The sequence below is a fragment of the Mus caroli genome, chromosome 5, assembly GCF_900094665.2.
Source record: "Mus caroli chromosome 5, CAROLI_EIJ_v1.1, whole genome shotgun sequence".
In the NCBI taxonomy this organism is placed as follows: domain Eukaryota; kingdom Metazoa; phylum Chordata; class Mammalia; order Rodentia; family Muridae; genus Mus; species Mus caroli.
The window spans coordinates 132,906,454-132,928,315 of NC_034574.1; the positions used below are offsets into that span (position 1 = coordinate 132,906,454).

Genomic DNA, 21,862 nt, shown 5'->3' on the forward strand with positions numbered 1-21,862 from the left:
AACTTGACACAGCTGGAGCTATCACAGAGAAAGGAGCTTCAGGTGAGAAAATGTCTCCATGAGATCCAGCTGTGGGGCATTTTCTCAGTGCTCAAGTGTGGAGGGCCCCTTGTGGGTGGTGCCATCCCTGGGCTGATAGTCTTGGGTTCTATAAGAAAGCAAGCTGAGCAAGTCAAGGGAAGCAAGCCAGTAAGTAACATCCCTCCATGGCCTCTGCATCAGCTCCTGCTTCCTGCCCTGCTTGAGTTCCAGTCCTGACTTCCTTTGGTGATCAACAGCAATGTGGAAAGTGTAAGCTGAATAAACCCTTTCCTTGCCAACTTGCTTTTTTGCCATAATGTTTGTGCAGGAATAGAAACCCTAACAAAAACAGTGGGAAAGGTCAAAGGTGTGCCCAGAGGAAAATGGATGGGCACATAGTGGGATTTTCACCTCTAATCACAGAAGTGGCCTGTGAATAAGCTCTGTCAATGAGAACAGACCTTCAAAGCACAATGCTGCAACACAAGAAGCCACAGGCACTGGACCAGTAAAATACACCCAGATACAGACAGACAGACAGACACACACACACACACACACACATACATACACACACACATGGAAGCTGAACAATGAACACATACACAATAAGCCCACAAAGCCCTACTGAGGATTTCCCTACACTCGTTAGCTAGGGAGCAGCAACCACAGAGCTCTGGTTCTGCTTCACCCATGGAAGCCCCCAGCCACTTCACAGCCCCTCTCTGCCTCTAGAAGTTTCTTCACAAGCACATGCCATAAAGCAAAGGGTGTAAGGGCGGGGCAGAGGAGCCCCACCTGATTCCACTCCCACCCTCCAGAGGTGACTAGGACAGGGATGGTCACCCAGGGAGCCTCCTACTGGCATGGCATCATCTGCAGACAGCGTCCACTCAGCGCTGGACAGAGGAGACACTGCATCTGCTATGGAGCTCTCCAAGGAGGAAAATGGCAATGTTGACTAGGTGTCCAATAAACGAGAGTTTAAGCGGACACTGCTTCCCTCTACTGTCTATGGGAGCACATTTGACCTCGTGACAGCATTCCAGCAGGAAGAAAACCAAGCCACTCCAAGGCAAATATTCAGCAAGATGGGCTGTATGAGCCTCTGTCTGCCCCTGCACCATACCTCTCCTCACCTTCACCGAGACATGACCCTTGGGCATGATGCCCATTCCCTAGCCCACAGTCCTTCCAGGGCCACAAGAACCCACAAGTGCATGTGATCTCCAGCTCTGTGCCACACACAGGAGGGTCCAGGCACAATCCCTGTGAGTGAGGGAGGAGTGGAGGGCATCTCCCAGCCTGCAGGGCTGACCTGAGATATGGTGTCTGCCCTCCACAGAGGGAGCACAGAATCCCTCCTGCCTGCTAGCAGCTCGTACCATGCAAGTATTCAAAAAGGGAGGCACTATGGACAAGTCTGCCACTTGCTTCTAGGGATTGATGCCATATTAGCTCCACTGTTGTGGGTGGCACTTAAGGCCACAGTACCACAGCAGAGACCCTGAGACAGTAGGAAGCTATGAAGAGTCTTGATTAAAAGGGAACAGCTGAGTCTCCCAGCAAGCACAAAAGACAGACAGCTGAGCCGGGCGTGGTGGCGCACGCCTTTAATCCCAGCACTCGGGAGGCAGAGGCAGGTGGATTTCTGAGTTCAAGGCCAGCCTGGTCTACAAAGTGAGTTCCAGGACAGCCAGGGCTACACAGAGAAACCCTGTCTCAAAAAAAACAAACAAAACAAAACAAAACAAACAAAAAAGACAGGCAGCTGTCACCTCCAAAGGACTCACAACAGCACAGGCAGAGCAGGCTCAGAACACTCACTATCCACAGTCCAAAGTCCAGACTGTGGAGAGGGCTCAGCTGGCAAAGTGCCTGCTTTACAGGCACGAAGACCTAAGTTAGAATCCAAGAATCCACATTTAAAAAGTCATGTTTGGGGAGGCTGAGGCAGGAGAATCCCTGGGACTCCACACTAAGTCAAGCCTATTTGGTAAGCTCCAGGCAAATGGGAGACTCTGTCTCAGAGACAAGGTCTCACAGGTAAGGGCACTCTGCAGCCCAGTCTGACACTCTATGTTTGATTCCCCCACACGGGAGGAGAGAACCAATTCCTAAAAGTTGTTTTCTAATTTGCACACACATATAAATGTAACATACACACACACACACACACACACACACACACAAATGCACATATGTACGTACATATAAAACCAAGGTGGGTGGTACCTGAGGAAAGACAGTAAGGTTGATCTCTGACCTCTATATGCACATCCACATGAACAAGAATTTACATGTGCAATACATACACAAACACATGGAAACAATTTGAGGGGCCTTAAGGCAGGACGTCACCATGACAATCAAATGGCCTCTGAGGCTGCCATCTAACAGAGATGGGATTGGCCACCAAGGGCCCAGCAACCCACCTCTTTCCAGGCCTGCTTTCTAGAATGTGTGTCCTTAGTGACTGCTACCCTGGGGACCTTGGGTGACCAAATAGGGGAAGTGGAAGGTTTTCTTTCATTAAAAAAAATAAAATAAAATCTTGCTTACATTCTATAAATATGATTCTGCAACTATGGTATAGAATATTAGTGCATACTGGAAATAGCGTGCCTCAAATAGGAAAATGGTTTGTGTTCACCCAGTGCCAGAAGCCAATTTTCAATTGCTTAAAATAGTCATGATATTTTACCAAGGTAATTATACTCTTAGCTATCAGTAACAATTAACTCCTTAGACTGGAGCTGCTTAATAAAAGTCTCGAGACAAAATTGCGCATGCCAAGCACTGAACTGGAATGTGAAGCAGGCAGAGGCCCTTGGAGGGGATGCCAAGAAAGAGCAGCACAGCTGGTTCCAGGCTGTGCAGATGGGTGTTGGACAGGACCCACATCCTCCCCTCAGGAGGCTGGGCTGGAGGTGCACAGAGGCAAGGTCAGGCAGAAGTGAGCAGACCTAGAGACTGAGGTCTAACAGCAACTTCCATTGAGACAGTGAAGATGGGACACTCTCCTACTACAGTAAGCCAGGCTGGAGTCCAAGATACCCCCCAGCCAGGTGTTTAACGGGTAGGTAACACATAGGACATTATACCATGCCTGTGAAATCAGGCAACACCCTTGGTGCCTCACCAGACGAGCCTAATGAATAGTTTTATCATTCTGGCTGGCTAGCAAGTCAAATCCCTACATCCCAGACCCAGGGTTGGGAAGGCAATGGGTATTGATCCATTGAATCTCTCAGAGGGACAGCTAGTATAGATAATCAGTCAGTGTCGGGCAATCAATAGCTACCTTCCCACTGACTCAGAGTGAGGCCAGGAGTGCAGCATGGGTCAGGGTGAGGCCACTGTGGACAGAGAGCTGTTGGAGTTCCATGTTCAGGGAGGAGAGTGGAAATTTCCTGACTTGGGAGCACCAGGTGGAAATGTCAAGGACAGAGGTGCCCACATAACACACTAGGCACAAGCCTCACAGGATCTGTTCGGGGAACCATGGGAGCTCAACAAAGGTCACACTGCATCAGAACCATTGACAACAATCCTGTCACCCAAGTCTGAAACCAAGCCTAAACAGCCACCAAGTTCACAGCAGCTCTAGTGATAATACAGCAGCTACAGCAGCCACAACCAGCCACGGGACAAACACAGCCGACATGTCATTCCCACATGTGTATGCCATGTGCCAACCACATGGGCATACACATGTGGGAATATTATGGAATCCAGTTGACAAAAAACACCCAGAGCATGTGGGTGTACACACGTGGGCACACTAGAGATACATACCCAGATCAGATCACTGACTTCTCCACAAAGTAGATGAGACAGCTGTGGCCCCTAGAGCACTTTCTCCAAGGAGCCAGAAGGGCAGGCTACAGAAGTTCAGAGGCTGGAAGCTGGCTAGAAGCAGGAAAAGGGCAGGTGCTAACTAACTCTGTGTCCCCCACCCATACACAGGCAGCTTCGTCTCCTGGGCCTGCACTGCAGAGCCTCCTTGGGCTTCAGAAGGCTGGTGTGCTAACGCCTCAGCAGTACTTGAAGCGGCTTAGGACTATCGCTCTGAGCAATGGTTCTGAGATCACGGGGAGCAGATCCATTCTCAGCACCGACCTCTCTCTCTTCACCACACGGTAAGTCAAGGGACACAAGCACTTCGCCCACTAAGGAAGTCTCTCAAGTAAATCCCCTTCCCACCACACTCTTTGCTTTCCCATGGCCAACTGTCTCCTCACACCACACAGGAATATCCTGCACTAGCACTACAGTGAGCTGCCCATGGGCCCGCAGACCAGGACATCCGCCACCTCCTGCCCCCCATGCACCTGCAATATTGGCATCAACAGCAGCTCTGTGACAGCCTTCTTCCCTGAACCATATCTCTGTGGGGATGGGGACAGCTCTCTTCACATGCTCCGGTAAACAGTAAACCCTCTGGGTCTTTGCTTAAGTCTCACCTCTGACAGGTCCTCCCGTGTCAGTGCGCACAGCAGTGTTTGTCTTTGTCAGGGCTGGTTGAGTGTATGGCTGAGCGCTCTGCTCTTGCCCACTGCACTGTCAAGTCTGAGGGCCATGACCACATATTCCCATCACATAGGCTTAACACTGACAGGCGCTGGGCAGGAAAAGAACTATGCCAATTTGGTGAGCATCTTCTAGGCCAAGGTGTAAGGCTGGAACTAAGCTGCTATGAGAAGACAATCTAGCCACTTCTTTTCCTGGGCTACCTTCAGGGACCCTGAAGGCTGAAAAGAGGGCCCAGCCCTGCCCCAGCCCTGGGAAGAAGTGTGTGAGGCCAACACAAATGCTAGATCTTCTTTTATAAGACACTGGGGGATTGGCCGGGGCCGTCGGGAGTATCTGTGAAACCCCATTGGGAAGTAGAGGAATGGCTCACTTTGCAGTGGTCTAGACCTAGAAGAACCAGCAACAAAGAGTCAGGATTTCATCAGATACCACCAAGCACAGAGCTGTCACACACAGCCTGCATCTTCTGGGTCTTCTACCCACACATATCAAGGTGAGAGTGGGCCTCTGCCCAGCAAGCTGGACTCCCTATTTTCATGTACCCGGGGACAGATCCAGCTGGTCCTTCCTTAGGTTCTGAAAGTCCATGAGATACACATCACTGTGAGGACCCACACCATTAGTTCTGTACACAGGTGGCCATCCTTACATCATGCTGGGATGAAACCCACTCTTGCTTCCTCTGCTCATGCTAGCAGCACAGGGCAGAAAGGCTGGCCACCACTAAGACCAGCTTACAGGAAACACTCCCTTGAGGTGCTGCACCAGTCCAGGTCAAGACATGCAGAGAAAGTGAGTCTGGGAGACTGGTTTTGGTCTTGTGTTTTGAGAGAGTCAAGGTACAGAGCCCAGACTGGTCTTCAATTCACCACCTCCCTTCCTGCCTCAGTCTCCTAAAATATGGTTGTATACTTTAGCTCCGGGCTCTGGATGATTCCTTCTGCCATTCAAAAGGCTGTTCGCAAGTGTGGACTAAGAGCACACAGACTAACTGAACTGTTCTGCTGCAGCCTGCAGCTAGGAAAAGCCAGCACTGGGCCCGGCCTGTGGTCCAGGGTACGTGGGATACCCACTGGAGACGTAAAGCCGTGGACCACAGGCAAGCACATGCAGCTTCACAGAGGTCTGCAGAAAGATGAGCAACCAGAGAGGAAAGGCCAGGCGGTGTGGGCATGGGTGAGCTCAGCCACACTGGGTGAACCGTACCTTGGTCAGCAATGCATTGCGCTTCTGGAGCCTTCGGGCAAGTGCCTCATGTGTCTCCCTCTTTTTCCGCTCCTCCAGCAGCTGTGCATTGGCCTGCCGGACCTCATCCTGGAGCTGCTGCTGAACCTTCTCCAGACCCCGGGCACTGCAGGGAAGGGAAGATGGTAGATCCATGAGGCCTAGCATGACCATCCCCCATAACTAAGGCCACACTCCCCACTGTGTATCCCACAGGGGCATCCTAAAATAGAGCTGCACGTGCAAATACCTCTCCGTCCGTCCGTCCGTTTCCTCGCTCCTGAATAGCTACTTAGTGCCTTTCAGGAGGTTCTGGATTTCAAAGACACCCAGGGTGATCCCAGAACACGGTGCAAGGGGGAGGGAAGTGCAACTCCACACACAATGGGAAAGATTGTCAGCCACAGGCGCTTCAAGACGGCACTTCTGAATGAGCTAAATTGCCAGCGCAAGCACTTCCCATGTGAGTCACAGTCGGCACAGATGTGCAGCACAGGGCGGGTGTGGAGAACAGCCCCCGCAGCAAGCACTGGGCCTGCAGAGTTTCTGAAGGAGAAAGTCCTGGCTCACACTGGGTACTAGGCCTGCCATGTAATAACAGATGTCAGAACATACCCAGACAATGGCATCTGACCTCCTCTACTTTCTCTTTCCCTATTTATACATGTATGGGTGTGGTTTTGCAGTATAAAGGATTAAAGCCAAAGCCTCAGGCATACAAAGCAAGACCTCTGTCACTGAGCAGGGAGGGCTGTCAGCCTCTCTCTGGAGATTCTAGGCAGGGGCTCTACCACTGAGCCACACTCCCAGACCCTCACTGGAACAGTCTTAAATAAGTGTTCTGCCACTAAGCTACATTCCAAGCCCTCTTCTTATTTTGTACTTTAAGACAGGATCTCACTAAGCCTCCAGAGCTGAACCTGAGCTTTTAATCTCCTATTTGAGTATTCCCCCAAAATACAGGGTTACAGGTTGTGCCATCAAGCCTGGCTTCCCTTTACAATATCTGCTTTCCTACTGCATCCCTGTGGCCTCTTTGGTTTGGCTACTTCCTTCCCTATGACATTCCAACAACTTCACAATTTAATCAATTGTCTCTGCCAACATCAGAGGCCCAGACCTCTGGACTAAGGCTTCTAAGGGCCATTGGTCACTCCCAGGCTGAGCAAAGACCATCAGAAAGTACCCTTGCTACCACCCCTCTAGTCCCACAGCTGCCCAGTGCAGCCTCTGTTGTCACTGGTCTTACAGAGAACCTGGCAAAGTACAAAAAGCAAGGGTAAGGATCTCATCAAATACCCACAGGGTACCCTGTCACGTGTGCACTGGGCCATAGCAGCAGAAAGAAACAGATCAGATGATAGGAGCAGCTGGGAAAGGACCAACCAACCCCACCAACCAAGATGACCACTGCAGGAACACAGTGTGCGCACTGTCAATCACAGACCTCTTCCCAAAGGAAATACTAAAAGCTCTCGAAAACTGAGACATGGGGCTAGGGAGGCAGTTCAGTTGATGAAGCATTTGCCTTTCAAACATGTACATCTGAGTTTGGATCTTCAGCCGGATCACAGAATAAGCTGGGCATGGCAGGACATACCTGTAAGCCCAGTGATGTTAAGAAAGATATGAAGCAGAGACAGGCAGACAGATCCTGCAAACTTGTTGGCCAGCTCTCTAGACTACTTGATTATGTCTCAGGCCAATCATGCACAGACAGACAGACAGACAGACAGGCAGACACACACACACACAAGCAGGGCAGACAGACAGACAGACACACACACACACAGAGACACACACACACAAGCAGGGCATCAGGCAAAGTAACCATGACCAGAACACTGAAGCTACTTTGAAAATGTACAATCTGGGGCGGGGCCTGCGAGAGACACCTGCAGCTCAGATTACTTCTGCATCCAATTATTTTTGTTTGCTTTGATTACACAATTTCAAGAAAATCTGAATTCACAAGGGTGGCAGATAACACTTTTGTCAGGCAGACACCCCTGCAAATATGCCTATTTCACATCTGAGTGAAGACAGGGTTTTGTAAATTATAACTCAGTAAAATCATTTAAACAGCTAAAGTGTAATTTGAAAGTGAATGAGAGTCAAACATTTATGATGCTTCAGCAGGGGACTGCGATGCTCCTAGTCCTGTGAAGTGTCACAGGGAACCCTGCTCTGGCCACCAGCATGACCACAGAAAACAGAGCCAACCATGTGACATCAGGGACAGTGGTGGGCTTCAATCCTGCAATCTCAGGGTGTCTTGCACTGTCCCTTGGCCCCACTGAGAAGCAGCTGACTGCCAGTTGCATCCTAGGTGCATCACAACCCCAAATATAAGGCAAGAGCAAATATTCACGGGAAACAGACATAGAAAGAGGCTATTTTGAGTTCCAGTTCAATTGAAAACTATTCATAGACCAATTTAATAATCAAGAACTGTGAAATCGACTCTTGAATCGTTGAATTCAGGTGGGGAGGTTCACAAGCACCTTAAATCACTGCTCCAAAGTGGGTAATTTAATTAGAATGGCAGCATTTGCTCTGCTACTTACGAACCAAGCACAGAGAGACAGACACATGGCAAGGCAACTTCTCAGGTGACAGGGCACATAAAGGCAGGGTGGGATTGGGGGTTTGGGATCACTCAGATAAACTGTCCTCAGCAGGGAGTTCGGGAGAGCCTTGCAGGAAGACTGCCAAACCCAAGAGTGGAATTTAGAGGCAGCATTCCCCTTACCCTATCCAACTGGCCCAGATGCAAACAAGCCCAAGGCCATGCCATAACAGCCACTTTGCTGGGATACTGAGGACCAGGGCTCAGTGGAACAGAACCAGGCAGCAAGACTGGACACCAGGAAATCACCACTTGGCCTAAGCCAGCTACCCAACCTTCACTCTGAAGCTAGGCTCTGCTACCTAAGGAAGGCAAAGCCACAGGCACACAAGCCCAGCCTTGCACCTAGGTAACAATGTGGAATGCTACACATACTGCAGACCGTGAACAGAGGGAGATGCGTGTGCTATGGCACTACAGGAGAGGGTGGAGTCTTAAGGGTATCTAGGCAGCCTGAGTTATAATATTTCAGATTATAAAGAAAACTTTTTATCCCTTCCCACAATACTCCTTCCCAAGAAAAAAAAGAGTCCCCTCAGGAATATTAGGTATCTAACTCAAGGTCTTGTGCTTGCTAGATAGGCACTACCCCTGGTCTACATCCATCACTCATTCTTACACACTCTACTCCTTCATATGGACTGTCTGTGCTCACCAGTGCAGGCCAGAGATCCATGTCAGAATGCCTTCTCAATCTCTCCACTTTATTCATTTTATCTTTTGAGACAGGGCCTCTCACTGAACCCGGGGCTCAGTGTTTTGACCAGGCTAGCTAGCAAGTGAGCCCCTGAGATCTGCCTGCCTCTGTCTAATAGAAACCCACCACTGTGCCCAGCTCTAGGTGGGCTATGGAGACCTGAATTTAGGTCCAAATGCTTGTGTAGCAGGTGCTTTACTAGGTGAGTCATCTTCTCAGTCCCCATCCTCTCTCTTAAGAACAAAACACATTTCATCCACTCTGGAGGCTAGAAGCAGATATCGAGGAATGCCTGGTCTATAGAAGATGCCAGACAACAGGCAGGATTGCAGACCACAGCAGATCCCAAGGTCAGTTCCCAGACAGAATAGGTTCCCAGGTTTCCAACAGGACAAGGTTAGACTATAAATTGCAGTTCAGAGCAAAGCAGAGAGAGGGCGCTCCAGAGCATCATTTGCAGAGCTTCAGTGAAGCCCTGAGCACAATGATCAAACAGGCTGAGTTGCTCCTGGCTGCAAAACAGGCATAAATCACCAACCAGGTGACTGCAGGGGAAGGAACAGCTCACATAAACCAAACAGGCCGCAGCAAATACCTTCTGAGATTTCAGGATACCTACTGGTATCTGAGTGGGGAGAAAGCACTGGGCGGGGTTGCCTGCAGGGGCTAGTATTTTAAGTACAACAGACATCACAAACCTGAGTAGATGGTGTGCAGGAGGAAGGGTGTGTAGAAGGAAGCAGATAGGAAGCAGATGGGAAGCCTGCAGGTGAGCCAGGCAAGCACAGGGTCCTGCACATCCTCTGGTACCTGCAGCAGGCTAACTAGATGTCAGCTGGTATGGCAAACATGGGCTACAGGTCCAAGCACCCCAGAGCTGAGGTACTGCTGCCTAACTGGCCATAGCAAAAAAAAAAAAAAAAAGAAACACAGTGAAGAAAGGAATGATTTAGTCCAGGGTGAGGCAGAAAGCATGAAGTAAAAGGAGAGAATTTGGTATCTTGGGTTAGATCCCTAAGATCCTGAAGGGACTCTTCCCCACAGGCACAAGAGAAGACAGATATGTGGGACACTTAGGGGATGAAAGGCTAAACACTCTTATATCCAGGGCACACTCACTCACACTGTGTGGAAACAGGAGTTGGCTAGGAGACTCAGAGTCCTTTGCCAGGAGGCAGTGAAGAACAAAGGAATGGGAACAAGAAGGGAAAAAAAAAAAAAAAAGTCAGGAGGAAGAGAGAGGGGACACAAAAGCTGTCCAGATGGGCCTTGGACTACAGATGTGAGCAGAAGCCAGACAGTATTGAAGGGGCAAAGGTCTAGAAATCCTGGGTTCTGGGGCTGGAGAGATGGCTCAGTGGTTAAGAGCACTGACTGCTCTCCTGGAGGTCCTGAGTTCAATTCCCAGCAACCACATGGTGGCTCACAACCATCCATAATGAGATCTGACCTCCTCTTCTGGAGTGTCTGAAGACAGCTACATTGTACTTACATATATAATAAATAAATCTTAAAAAAAAAAAAAAAAAGAAATCCTGGGTTCTGCTTAGAAATGGGAAGCTGTGTGGGAACAGGTGGGTATTCTCCATCCAGGAGTTCCATGGAGGAAACAGACTGGCAAGCTCCAAAGGAGGTGGGGGCATCCCATGGAGGGGACAAGGGCCTGCAGATAGATAAAGCACCACCTAAAACAGGGCCGAAGTACCATGTCCAAAAGAGGCTCTCAACACTCACGGCCAGGCTTCTCAAGTCTCACCTACCAGATAGGCCTAGACACCCAGGCACACAGGATGCAGAGATACAGAAACCATCAAGTTAACATGGATCTCAAACTGAAATGGGGACTTTTCCTGCTGGGTTCATGGGCCCTATGAGAGCCTCAACAACTGGAAGAATTTGAGCAACTTCATTCTAACACAGATCCCCATCATCTCTTGGGGTTGTTGTCTCTCTCTCTTGTCCTCCCCCCTGTCCCCCAGGGAGGTTCTCTCCATTCAACTCCAGCCTTTCTTCCAAGGAAGAGAAGAGAAAGCTCATAAAAAATTAAAGTTCTCACTCCACAGCGTGCTGAACTCTGAGGGCAGCGGCATTTCTACAAACCTCTGGGGCTTCAGAGCGAAGCTCTTGGTGCTTCAAGGAGAAGCTGAGCGTGTTTATCGATCGCTGCCTTTCTGAGGCAGCATCTGCTGAGAGAATGAGTTCAGGCCTTTGAAAGCCATCTTTGGATGTGGCGGGACACTGCCGCTCACTTTCATGTGCGCTTCATCAGAAACCCAGGACTAAGAATATACACTTTCAAGGGACCAGGCCTGGCCAAGAGATACTGCAAAGCGGCAGGAGCCATTTGAACAAACTTCTCCAAGACAATGAATGCTCCTTCCAGCTCTTCCTTGTCTGACCTAGCATTTCCAGCCCTGAGGCCTGCCTTCCCCAGTTTGAACCCAGCACCCACACTCATGCATCAAGGAAGCATACCTGTATCAACAGATGCTGTGGGGTCCCAAACACTGCGCTACCATAGAGCAGCTCTAAGGAAGAGCTCGGTGCCCATCTGAGAAAGAAGCCATGGACCAAGTCACAGTGTGTCCATATACAGTGAGTTGTCACATGTTATAGAGCACATTGAGAAGCTGGCACTAACAACAGGACTGAGTCCTCCTGCTCCATGTCAGACCAAGCATGTCTGTCTATGATATCCTCTGAGGTGGGCTGGCCTGGCCCACCTAACTTTGTGACAGCTAAACAGTCTAAGAGTAAAAATGTCACACTATTGAAATGGCTGGAACCATTGCCAACAGAGGTTACCAGTGTTTATCCTGTGATATAAAAATGCCTACAGTGAGAAAGAGAAGCCAAAGGTCAGCCATGAAGAGAAAACTCAATGGAAACTGCCAGCTGCGGTGTCTTTTGGATGGTGTGCACAACCAACTGCATGTCTGTTCCCTAGGATGAGTCATGTATCTATTACTTGCCCACTCTCACTTGTTATATACTTAATAAAGTCACTCATTCAAAACCACAAGTACAGCTGGGCGATGGTGACACACGCCTTTCATCCCAGTGCTTGGGAGGCAAGGGCAGGAGGATCTCTGTGAGTTTAAAGCCAGCCTGGTCTACAAAGCAAGTTCTAGGATAGCCAGGGATGGGGATATTACACAGAGAAACTCTGTCTGGAAGGAAAAAATGAAAACCAAAACCCCCACAAGTGTGAGTTCTGCAGGGCATTCACCACACCACATAGAAACCAGTGTTGGAGCACCAGGTGGTGCAGAAACAGTGTGTTCATGTGTCTCTATGGTCATGGTCAAGCCCAGGTTCTATGTTTAAAAACAAAAACAATATGTATCAGAAGATGGCCTAGTCGGCCATCATTGGGAAGAGAGGCCCCTTGGTCTTGCAAACTTTATATGCCTCAGTAAGGGGTAACGCCAGGGCCAAGAAGTGGGAGTGGGTGGGTAGGGGAGTGTGGGGAGAGGGTCTGGGGGACTTTTGGGATAGCATTTGAAATGTAAATGAAGAAAATACCTAATGAAAAAATAAATAAATAAATAAAACCAAAATATTGAAAACCTCTGAGGGCTGGTGCTGCAGCTCCGTTGGCAGAATGCTTGCCTAGCCTGCAGTTCCCTGGCACTGCATAAACAGGGGTGGTAGTATACACCCGTGATCCTAGCACTTAGGAGGTAGAGACAGAAGATCAGAATTCAAGACCATCCTTGGCTATGCAGCAAATTCAAGGTGGGCCTGGGCTACATGATATCTTGTCTAAAAAATAAAATATAAAGCTGGCATGAAGGCGCATGTTGTTAATTCCCCAAAGGCAGAGGCAGGCAGATCTCTGTGAGTTTGAGGCCAGCCTGGACTACAGAGCTAGTTCTAGGACATCTAGGGCTCCATGGCCAAGGGCATTTCTGAGGTAGGTGACATCTCTGTGAGAACTGAGGGTCAGTGTGAAGCCCTAATCACCAACATGCCAGTGTTGGGAGGAGCCCGGCCAGGGAGGGGAGGGCACTTGTGATGAGGTGAGGGACCTTAGAGGAGACTCTCAGGAGCAGATGCCAAGCAGAAAGACAGCGCCTCCTCACTGGCACATCTGCCAGCACTGCAACCTCAGCCACCTGGCTGCAGGCCCCTGAGAAAAGACAAGCTTGCAAATTAGGAGCCCTAACAAGAGCATAATTGTGACAAGCCCAAACACACCAATAGAACCCCAATTTAGTAACACTTGAGGAGAGGTGTCACACAGACACCTCAGAGCCTTTGTGGTGACAGCCCAAAGCAGTCTGACGAGTACCAATAGCGTTCGTCTCCTACAGATTATAATGGAATTTCCATGTACACCGTGAATTTTTTTGTAATTCATCTCTTTCATGAAGCTAAAAAAAATTAGTAAATTTTTCTTCAAACCTACAGCACCTCTTTATCCTTAGAGGGCTGAGGAACACAGATCAAAACCTGCTAACACAAATGATTTCTAACCTTGAAGTTTGCAGATGAGTCAATGCAGACCTAAGCCGCTGAGTCACCTCTGCGAAGCCACTGTGTGTGCACCAGGAAAACTAGATGCTTGCCCCTCCTGGCTGCTGGGCACAATGCCTGGCATAGCCTGCAGCACTGACTTAAAACATCTCAGGTCAGGAACTAAGCCACCAGGTGCCTATAGGTTCCTAATCGCTACCTCTATGTTAAGAGGAAATGTGCAAAGTGTGGATCCCCAAACCGGAGGCATCTGAGCAGGCCCTGCTGCGATGCAGTCACCTTCAGTCCCTACACCTGTGCACTGAGCAGGAAGGGGTCAGCATGTCCCTGCTTCCTCCAAGCCCACCAGGGAGTCTCTAGAAACTGAAAGAAAATTATAGAAATCTGCTTGTCCAGTGAGTGAAGAATTAACAGGGACCTTCCAGAGACAGAGTTATGGCCCCAGAAATAGATGACAGGGACAATAAATGATAAATAAATAGATGACATAAAATAAATAGATGACAGGCCAATAAATTAGCCCTATAGTCTGCACCGGGCCCTAACCCTAAACCCAGGAAATACTCACCCATGTAATTAGGGCAAGCCCTAACAGAGCCACAGGGAGTCAGATTGTAGTGGTCAGCGAGCATTTTCCAGTGACCATCATGATGTCAGATACTCTCAGACAATAAGACAGGGAGTTGGGGGAGGGTCTGCCAATAGAGCTTTGAAAGTGACAGGATTTCTTAGACCAAGATACAGACACACAGAAGGGGGGAACAGAGTGTGCTAGGTAGCCCCCTCTGAGAAGACACGCCCTGTGAGCACACACAGAAGAGAAGGAGGTGGGACTTTACAAAAGACAAAGAAACAGAAGGAAAGTGCCTGGAAACCTTGTGCTCAGGGCCAGCCTAGGTAGGAAGAAGGCTGTTTGGCAGGAATCTCACAACAGTCACCACTAAGTCACCACTCAGGAGGACCCTCCAAGGCAGTCAGTATGACTGACAACCAGACTCTGGGTGATTCAGGCTTATTTCTGGTAGGTGTGGCCCTCAGGGGAAAAACCGCCAACAGAGAGCTACAGTTTCAACAGAAGGTGGGAGAAGTCCAGGTTAGACAGATCCATCCCCACTCCCCCCACACATGCCAGCCAGAGATGTGGTAAGACATAAGCTCTGTATCCCTGTGGATGTCACATCCTAGGTGGCCACTGTTGTCTATTCCCAGCTACCTCCTAGGAAGGTATTTCATTTCTAAACGACTTCCACCACAGACAGCAAAGGCACCAGCACTGAGCACATAGCACTCACAAGTGCTACCAGCATCAAGGAGAGATGGCCATACCTATATTACTGAGTCTGCAGGCAGAGCTAGGATGCTCCACACTGTCCCCGTGTCCTTACCAAAGGGCAAGGCCCTTCTGGTGAAAGGATGCTCCTGGCACACCCTTGGGAGGTTTGCAATGGACCCTAAGGGCAGTCAGATGTGGAGCAAGCCTCAGGAGGTTATGTCGGTATGTCTAGCCTGAGCCATGAGGTAGTTCTGGAATCTGTAGGAGAAGTAAGGATCCCAAATACAGGAGGAGGCAAGTGGCAGCTGTGCACTGGGTCCTGCAGTGAGGCAGCCTGATGCAAACTCAGAAGGAGCCAGTTTCCCCAGGACCCTTGTTAAGAGCTCAGCATGGCACATAGCTGTCTGTATTTCTAACATCAATTCCATTTCTTAAAACCTACAATTATTATTGCACATATTTCTGGTGCCCACTCAGACATGCACACACATCCCAAAATCAAAAGAACTGCCAAACTGTATAGACAACCAGAGAATAGGGAAAGCAGAGATTAAAAAGTTACCAACCAAAGGCCCAGCCGAGGAAGTTGGTGAGGAAGCCTTCTGGTCTCTAGTCACTGGGCACACTGCCTCTGATGAGTGCTGTTCCTCACATCACATCAATTCCAATCACCAAATTCAATTTGCATTCCCAGATACACAGAGGCCACAAGTAAATATTCTCATCTGGCCTTGAAATGTGAGAAGGAAAATCACCTCTCACAATTTCAATTTGCTCCCCAACCATAAAGAATAATCCAATTTGACTGATGGGTTACCACAGGCCTCTCACTGAGTCTCTGCTGAAGATGTAGACACCAGAGGACAGATCACCCCTCCAAGCCTTGCAGAACTCCCCTTGCATGCCCTCCACCCAACTTTGGGGATAATAGGTATAAACAGATAATTCTGACAGAAGATATGGCTACAAAGCACAGCTCTTGGCTATTTACTCAAAGGCCAATGGTACTCTCTATGGCACTGAAACAGGCTATATAAAAGAACAGATGTTAGAAATGGCTAAGCAGGGGTTAGTGCTCTTTCAGAGGACCTAAAGTTCCCTGATAAACTGCTCACAGCTACCTGTAACTTTCCAGAAGATGCACTCACAGTCTCCCCTGCCCTCCACTGCCCTCCTCTTCTCTCCTCTGGCCCCCGCTGCCCTCCCCTGGCCTCCGCTGCCCTCCTCTGGCCTCCGCTGCCCTCCTCTGGCCTCCACTGCCCTCCTCTGGCCTCCACTGCCCTCCTCTGGCCTCCACTGCTCTCCTCTGGCCTCCGTTGCCCTCCTCTGGCCTCAACTGCTCTCCTCTGGCCTCTGCTGCCCTCCTCTGGCCTCTGCTGCCCTCCTCTGGCCTCTGCTGTCCCCTCTGGCCTCTGCTGTCCCCTCTGGCCTCTGCTGTCCCCTCTGGCCTTCACTGCTCTCCACTACTATCCTCTAGCCTCCATGGCACCTGTACTCATTCATCACTTATACACCCACAGAGACAAGTAATTAAAATAAAATAAAACAATATTTTAAAAGGCAGGTGAGGAAGCTATTGCTGACACAGCTGTGTGTCAGGTGACAAGGGGCACTCTAACACATGTCACTTTAGCCTTAACATGTATGGAGAATAAGAGTTGGGTACCGTGACCCTTAGGAGAGTCACAACTGTGGCAGAGCTAGGCCAGATCTCAGCCAAAACCCCTGCTCTTCCCTATAGCCTAAAAGTCAGCAAACAGCCTTCCCTCCCTTTGCAAACAGTCTGGTGGATCACAGCCAAACCCAGCACTGACTGTTCTGTGGTTGTTTTCTAATGGCACATGTGTGGGCTGACAAGCAAACACATTTACCTTCCATGCCCTTCACAGAGAAGGGCTACTGACCACCAGCCTACATGAACAGTTCTCTTTTGAAACTCAAGTAAGAGAATAAAACACAGATACATTCACACACTGACCCACTGATGACCTAACTCATTCCTGCTTGGCTAGCCGGTATGCACTAACACTATCAGAAGCTCTGCTGGCCTGACCCCATTACAGTTCCTTCATATGCAAGAATTCTAACCAAGCAAAATACCCACTGCAGACTGGGGGTGCAGCACACCTCAATGCAGTCTGGCATACACAGGCTCTGAGACTATCCCCAGCACTGCAAAAATATATAAAGAGAGGTAGATCATATACAAGCAGATGGATACATGACAGAAACATAAATGATAGGTACACAGGTAGATAGATGAATGATAGAAATAAAGGTAAGACAGACAGTGATAGATCACCCTCAATCCCCCTATGTCCTTATAAGAAAAACAGCATGCCAGGTGGTGGTGGTGGTGGTGGTGGTGGTGGTGGTGGTGGTGGTGGTGCACATCTTTAATGCAGCACTGGGGAGACAGAAGCAGATCTCTGTGAGACTGGGCTACACGGAGAAGCACTGCATCAGTCACAAGTTTAAGCAGTTAGAAAGCCAGTGAAGCCTGGAGAGATGCTCGGCAGCGAAAGCACTTGCTCTGCAGAGTACCTGTGTGGAGCGCCAGCACTTACAGACTAACATAGCTCCAGGGCACCTCATGGCCACTCTGACCTTTGTGGGCTGTTGCATGGATACAGTGCTCAGACATACACACACCAGGATATACATATAAACACATGGAATTTTAAAGATAAATAAATCTTTGAAAAAAAGAGAAAGAAGGGGAAAAAGAAAGAAAACCAGTAAGTCTCCGAGAAGCCCACCTCTGCTTGCAAGGTGAGCAGCCCTGGGCCCTGCCCCCAAGCCTCCCTGGCAGCACATGGAGGAGCAGCACCCTACTAAGGAGGGCAGTGTCTTCATCCCATGTTCCAGTGACAGACACAGAGATGCTCACTGGGTCATGGTACTTTCAGAGGGGTGTCACTCTTGAGTGAAGTGACTAGAACTTGAACTACACCTCAGGCTGACTCCCATACTCTCTCACATCCGAATACTTCTGAAATACAACCTAGCTTCTTCTCTGGGCCTAGACTCTTAGAAATTAGATGCGAGGGGATGGGAGAAACCTCAGTCTGAGAGGGAAGAAGAGAGAGAAAGAGACCAGAAGTTTAGAGATGACTGGAGCTTGCATGAGTGACAGAACAGCAGCAGGGAAGGGAGGCTGGCTAGACTGTTCCTATGCAGGCACTGTTGGGCCCCCTTCTTCATTCCCTCCCTCTGAGCAGCATCTCAGGCCTCCTTGGAGCCCCTCCAGTTACCATGGGAAGCCCTAGGAGATCACACTCACTGAGTCGCTCAACACAGGACATCCATGGAAGGTGAGGAAGCACTGAATCTTGCCATGGCCGAGAAATGGCCTGTCATCAAGGACACATGGGTTGTCCTGGGTCATGAGCAGTATGGACAGACCTTCAGGAGGTAGCCTGGTAAGTGTCAGGGGATCTCTAAGGAGCACACAGTCACAGGGGATTTTAACACTCTGCTCTCTCTCTCTCTACTTTCTGGCTTGTGGCATAAATGGTCTTGCTTCACCCAATGACACATGCCATCACCAGAGACTCAAAGCCATGGAGCTGCCAATTATGTGCTGCAGTCTCCAGAACTGAGCCAAATAAACTTTTCTTTGTAATATAGCTACTTGCCTCGGTTATTTTAGTATACTGACAGAAAACTGTAAATGTCAATGTATAGAGGAAGAAGGAGATAGGTCATGGGCTAGTATGTATAAGAATATGTATGAATGAGTGTGTACCTACTGAGCACATAAGTGTGTATATGCATAACATAGGAGGTGAGAGTGTCCAGGAGAGCCTGACTGGAGTGCCTGTCAACACTAAAGTGACTTTAGCCACTGGAGGTCATTCAAAGCATAGAACTGAGGCTACACCTCCATGGCCACGTCTAAGGACAAGTAAAGGGACACAGGTCTCACTACAGGAGAGAAGAGCCCTGAGGGGCAGAGCTGGATGTGAGCTTAATTGAGACTGAGTCAAGTCGGACGAGCATTTAGGAGATAAAACAGAGTAATCTCAGCAATGTCTCTCTCTCTCTCTTTGGAATCACCGGGCAGTCCAATTATCAGTTCTGATGCTGAGGTTCCTGGTGTAGCATGGTCGATAGCGGCCTGCTAGTCAGCATGGCCTGAGCGCCCACACCAGACATGCTGCCGATCGACCCCTGGGCTCCAGTATCATCCCTGCACCTGCCTCAGTGGCGCCTGATTAATAAAACCCATTCTAGTGTTTATTCTCCCATTGATTTCCCTGTCCTTGGCCTGAAGCCCAAAGTCAATAACTAGTTGGGTGAGGTAACTTCCTTGGTCCTCTCATCTCCCCTGGGCAATAAACATCATCTGCCCCTGTCAATCACCCGTCTCAGAACAGGGACCACTGAGGGGCAGATCCATCCGGGCTTAAATGCTGTCACTTGATTAATAAATATCTCCAAAGTGTTCCCCAGGCTGAGAAGTGAAGCCAAGAGGAGAAAATGAGTTTGAGACTCCCCAGTGTCCTGTCTGTCCACCACTCTGTTGAGGGCTGGGAACAGGAAGACACTTGCTGACCGATGACTATGTCAACATGGCCACTCATTTATTAATCTCACTTCCTCTCCCCGCAGGCTCAGGCTTGGAGAGTTGACACTTGGCTTGAGAAATGCCAGCTCTAAGCAGTTTATTTCCTCTTGAACTTTAAGAGCTGACTGAGACAGAAGTGACCTTTAAAAGGCAGGGTTAAAGCTTGTTGGGTCTGGCATGGTACTCTTCTACGTACACAATGTGAGAGGGGCCGGAGGCTCCGCCAGCACGGTGACCCTGGGCGAGGCAGGGAGGCATCACGACAGGTGGTAAGTGGGAAGAACAGCATAGGTTCAAGGTGTCTGGGCTCCCAGATGATGCCAGCATGGAGTGACAGGGCCTGTGGTGGGCCCTAGAGTGAAGGCTGGAGAGGAGCACTGTTGAGAGAGCAAAGCAGCACACTGAGGGCTAGAACTTGGCCCTGTCACTGGCGATGGCCTGCAAATTGTGCATAAAGAAGGGTATCTGCTTCTCCATTCCTCCGAGAAGCCCTCGGAGAAACCAGGGTATTTCTGGTACCCTGTAGGGGTTCTAAGAGTTCTAGCCTACCACTAATTACTTAGGTTGGTTTTTCCAATGTGTCCACGAAACCAGCTTGTTATGATCAGATACTGAGTATGCTCTGCCCCTGGGACTCTGTAATGCCCTTGGTGACAGTGGAGGCTGTGATCCAGAGCCACAAGTGAAAAAGCAGAAAGCCCAGGAACAAAAGCAGGCTCCTTTCCTGGAAGAGGTGTCCTCAGGAAATCATTAAGACAGCAAGCCCACTGTTTCGCCTGACATTTTTTTGCTCAGGTTTTCTTTCTGTATTTTTACCAGGATTTTTCACAGGGCCCTGTGCTGGATGTTTTCCTTGGATTTTGTTGCTGTATTTCTCATTTAATTTTTCTCCTGAACTTTTGGCCAGGAGGTGGTGATGCAGGCCTTTAATCCTAGCCGTTGGGAGGCAGGAGCAGGAGAATCTCTTGAGTCCAGGTCAGCCTGATCTAGAGGTTCCAGGACAGCCAGGGCTATACAGAATAACTCTGCCTTGGGAAAAAAAGAAAGAAAGAAACAAGGGAGAGAGGGAGGGAGGGAGGGAGGGAGGGAGGGAGGGAGGGAGGTCAGCTCCAAATCACTGACAGCAGTGAGCATCATCACTGGAAGGAGACAGTGAAACCCAAAGGGCCCCAGTGTGATCAGGGCCCACAGCACAGAGCAACCATGTACAGGACTGCAGAAGAGGCTGAGAAGCTCAACACCCCTGGCTTGATCCTACTCATGGGTAGGACCACGGAAGAAACCTCAGCCCCAGAGCAGTCACGAGAATCAGTCTGGAAATAGGTCATCTTCCACATGGACTTACACTATGGCAGAGACACTGTCCCCCGAAGCAACCCCAGTCCTCAAAGTAAATGAGCGGTAAGCCATCTGTGTCCCCTAATAGTGACAGAGCTGAGTGGTAACAGGCAAGGGTGACTGTGAGTAAGAAACATTTATGTTCTGAAGGTCTATACAAGACACAAGCAGGCAGCTGCAAGATATAGGCAGAGGGACCCTGCAGACAGCCACAACTATGCAAAGTATGTCTCCAATGGCAAAGAGGTCTGTGACCTTTGAGCACAGTGGAACTCTGCAGGTGAGGAGTGGAGGGTGGGGTCAGGGCTGTATAATGTGGCAGCTGCTGAGTGGAGCGTCAGCAGCCTCCCACACACCCTTACGGACAGCGGCGGAGCGGAGCAGAGCTGGGTTGCTGCTGCTGAGCAGATCCCTGCCAGGCCCATCTGCTGAGCACAGATTAGAGGCCGGAAATGCAGCTCAGAGAGCAGGAGCCAGAAAACACATTTCCTGAGCCATTGTGTGACTCCACCGCTGCTGGCGCTGCCACTCAATCGGCAACGCACAGCAAGTTTAATAACTTTCTTAGAAGACACTCAGAATTGACCTCAGACCTTTAAATATTTGCTCCTCAAACTTCCCATCCTGGCACCTCGAGCTCTGGAGGCCCAGGGTTGCTCTTGGAGGCCGGAGATCATTGCTAATACGGGGCAGAGGGCAGGTGTAATGCACAGTATACCGTAAACTGCCACGTGCTGTAGGAGCTCACTGAGAGGCCAGCTTTGGAAGTAGGATTAATTCCCCCACTTCAGACCCAGGCAGGATTGTCTCAAAGTGTCCTCTAAGACCCTGTTCTCTCCAGCTTCGTAAAGAGGAGACAGAGAACAGCATAACAGCTCGTCAGTAAAACCTCCACGTTCTTGAAAACAGCCAATAGGTGAGCCAATCTTACCAGACATACTATTGTGTCTCTTGTGGCATAAAAACACCTGCAGTAAGAATAAGTTCATTCATGGAAAGGAAGCTCAACCGACGACCCCCTAGCTGACTGCCTCAACTTTCCCAGTCATCCCTTCAGGACGTTGTAATACCCCAATGTGATGACCTTACTCTCAA

General features: G+C 49.5%; 1 protein-coding gene across 3 annotated transcripts in view; it reads right to left on the minus strand.

The window, feature by feature from the left end:
• Positions 1 to 21,862, minus strand: part of Mad1l1 (mitotic arrest deficient 1 like 1) — a 317,003-nt gene that overhangs the window by 179,857 nt on the left and 115,284 nt on the right. For all 3 annotated transcript variants that reach the window (XM_029477688.1, XM_021162520.1, XM_021162521.1), the window contains exon 11: positions 5,764 to 5,908. In XM_029477688.1, coding sequence (XP_029333548.1) covers positions 5,764 to 5,908 — 145 coding nt within the window. The remainder of the gene's footprint in view (positions 1 to 5,763; positions 5,909 to 21,862) is intronic.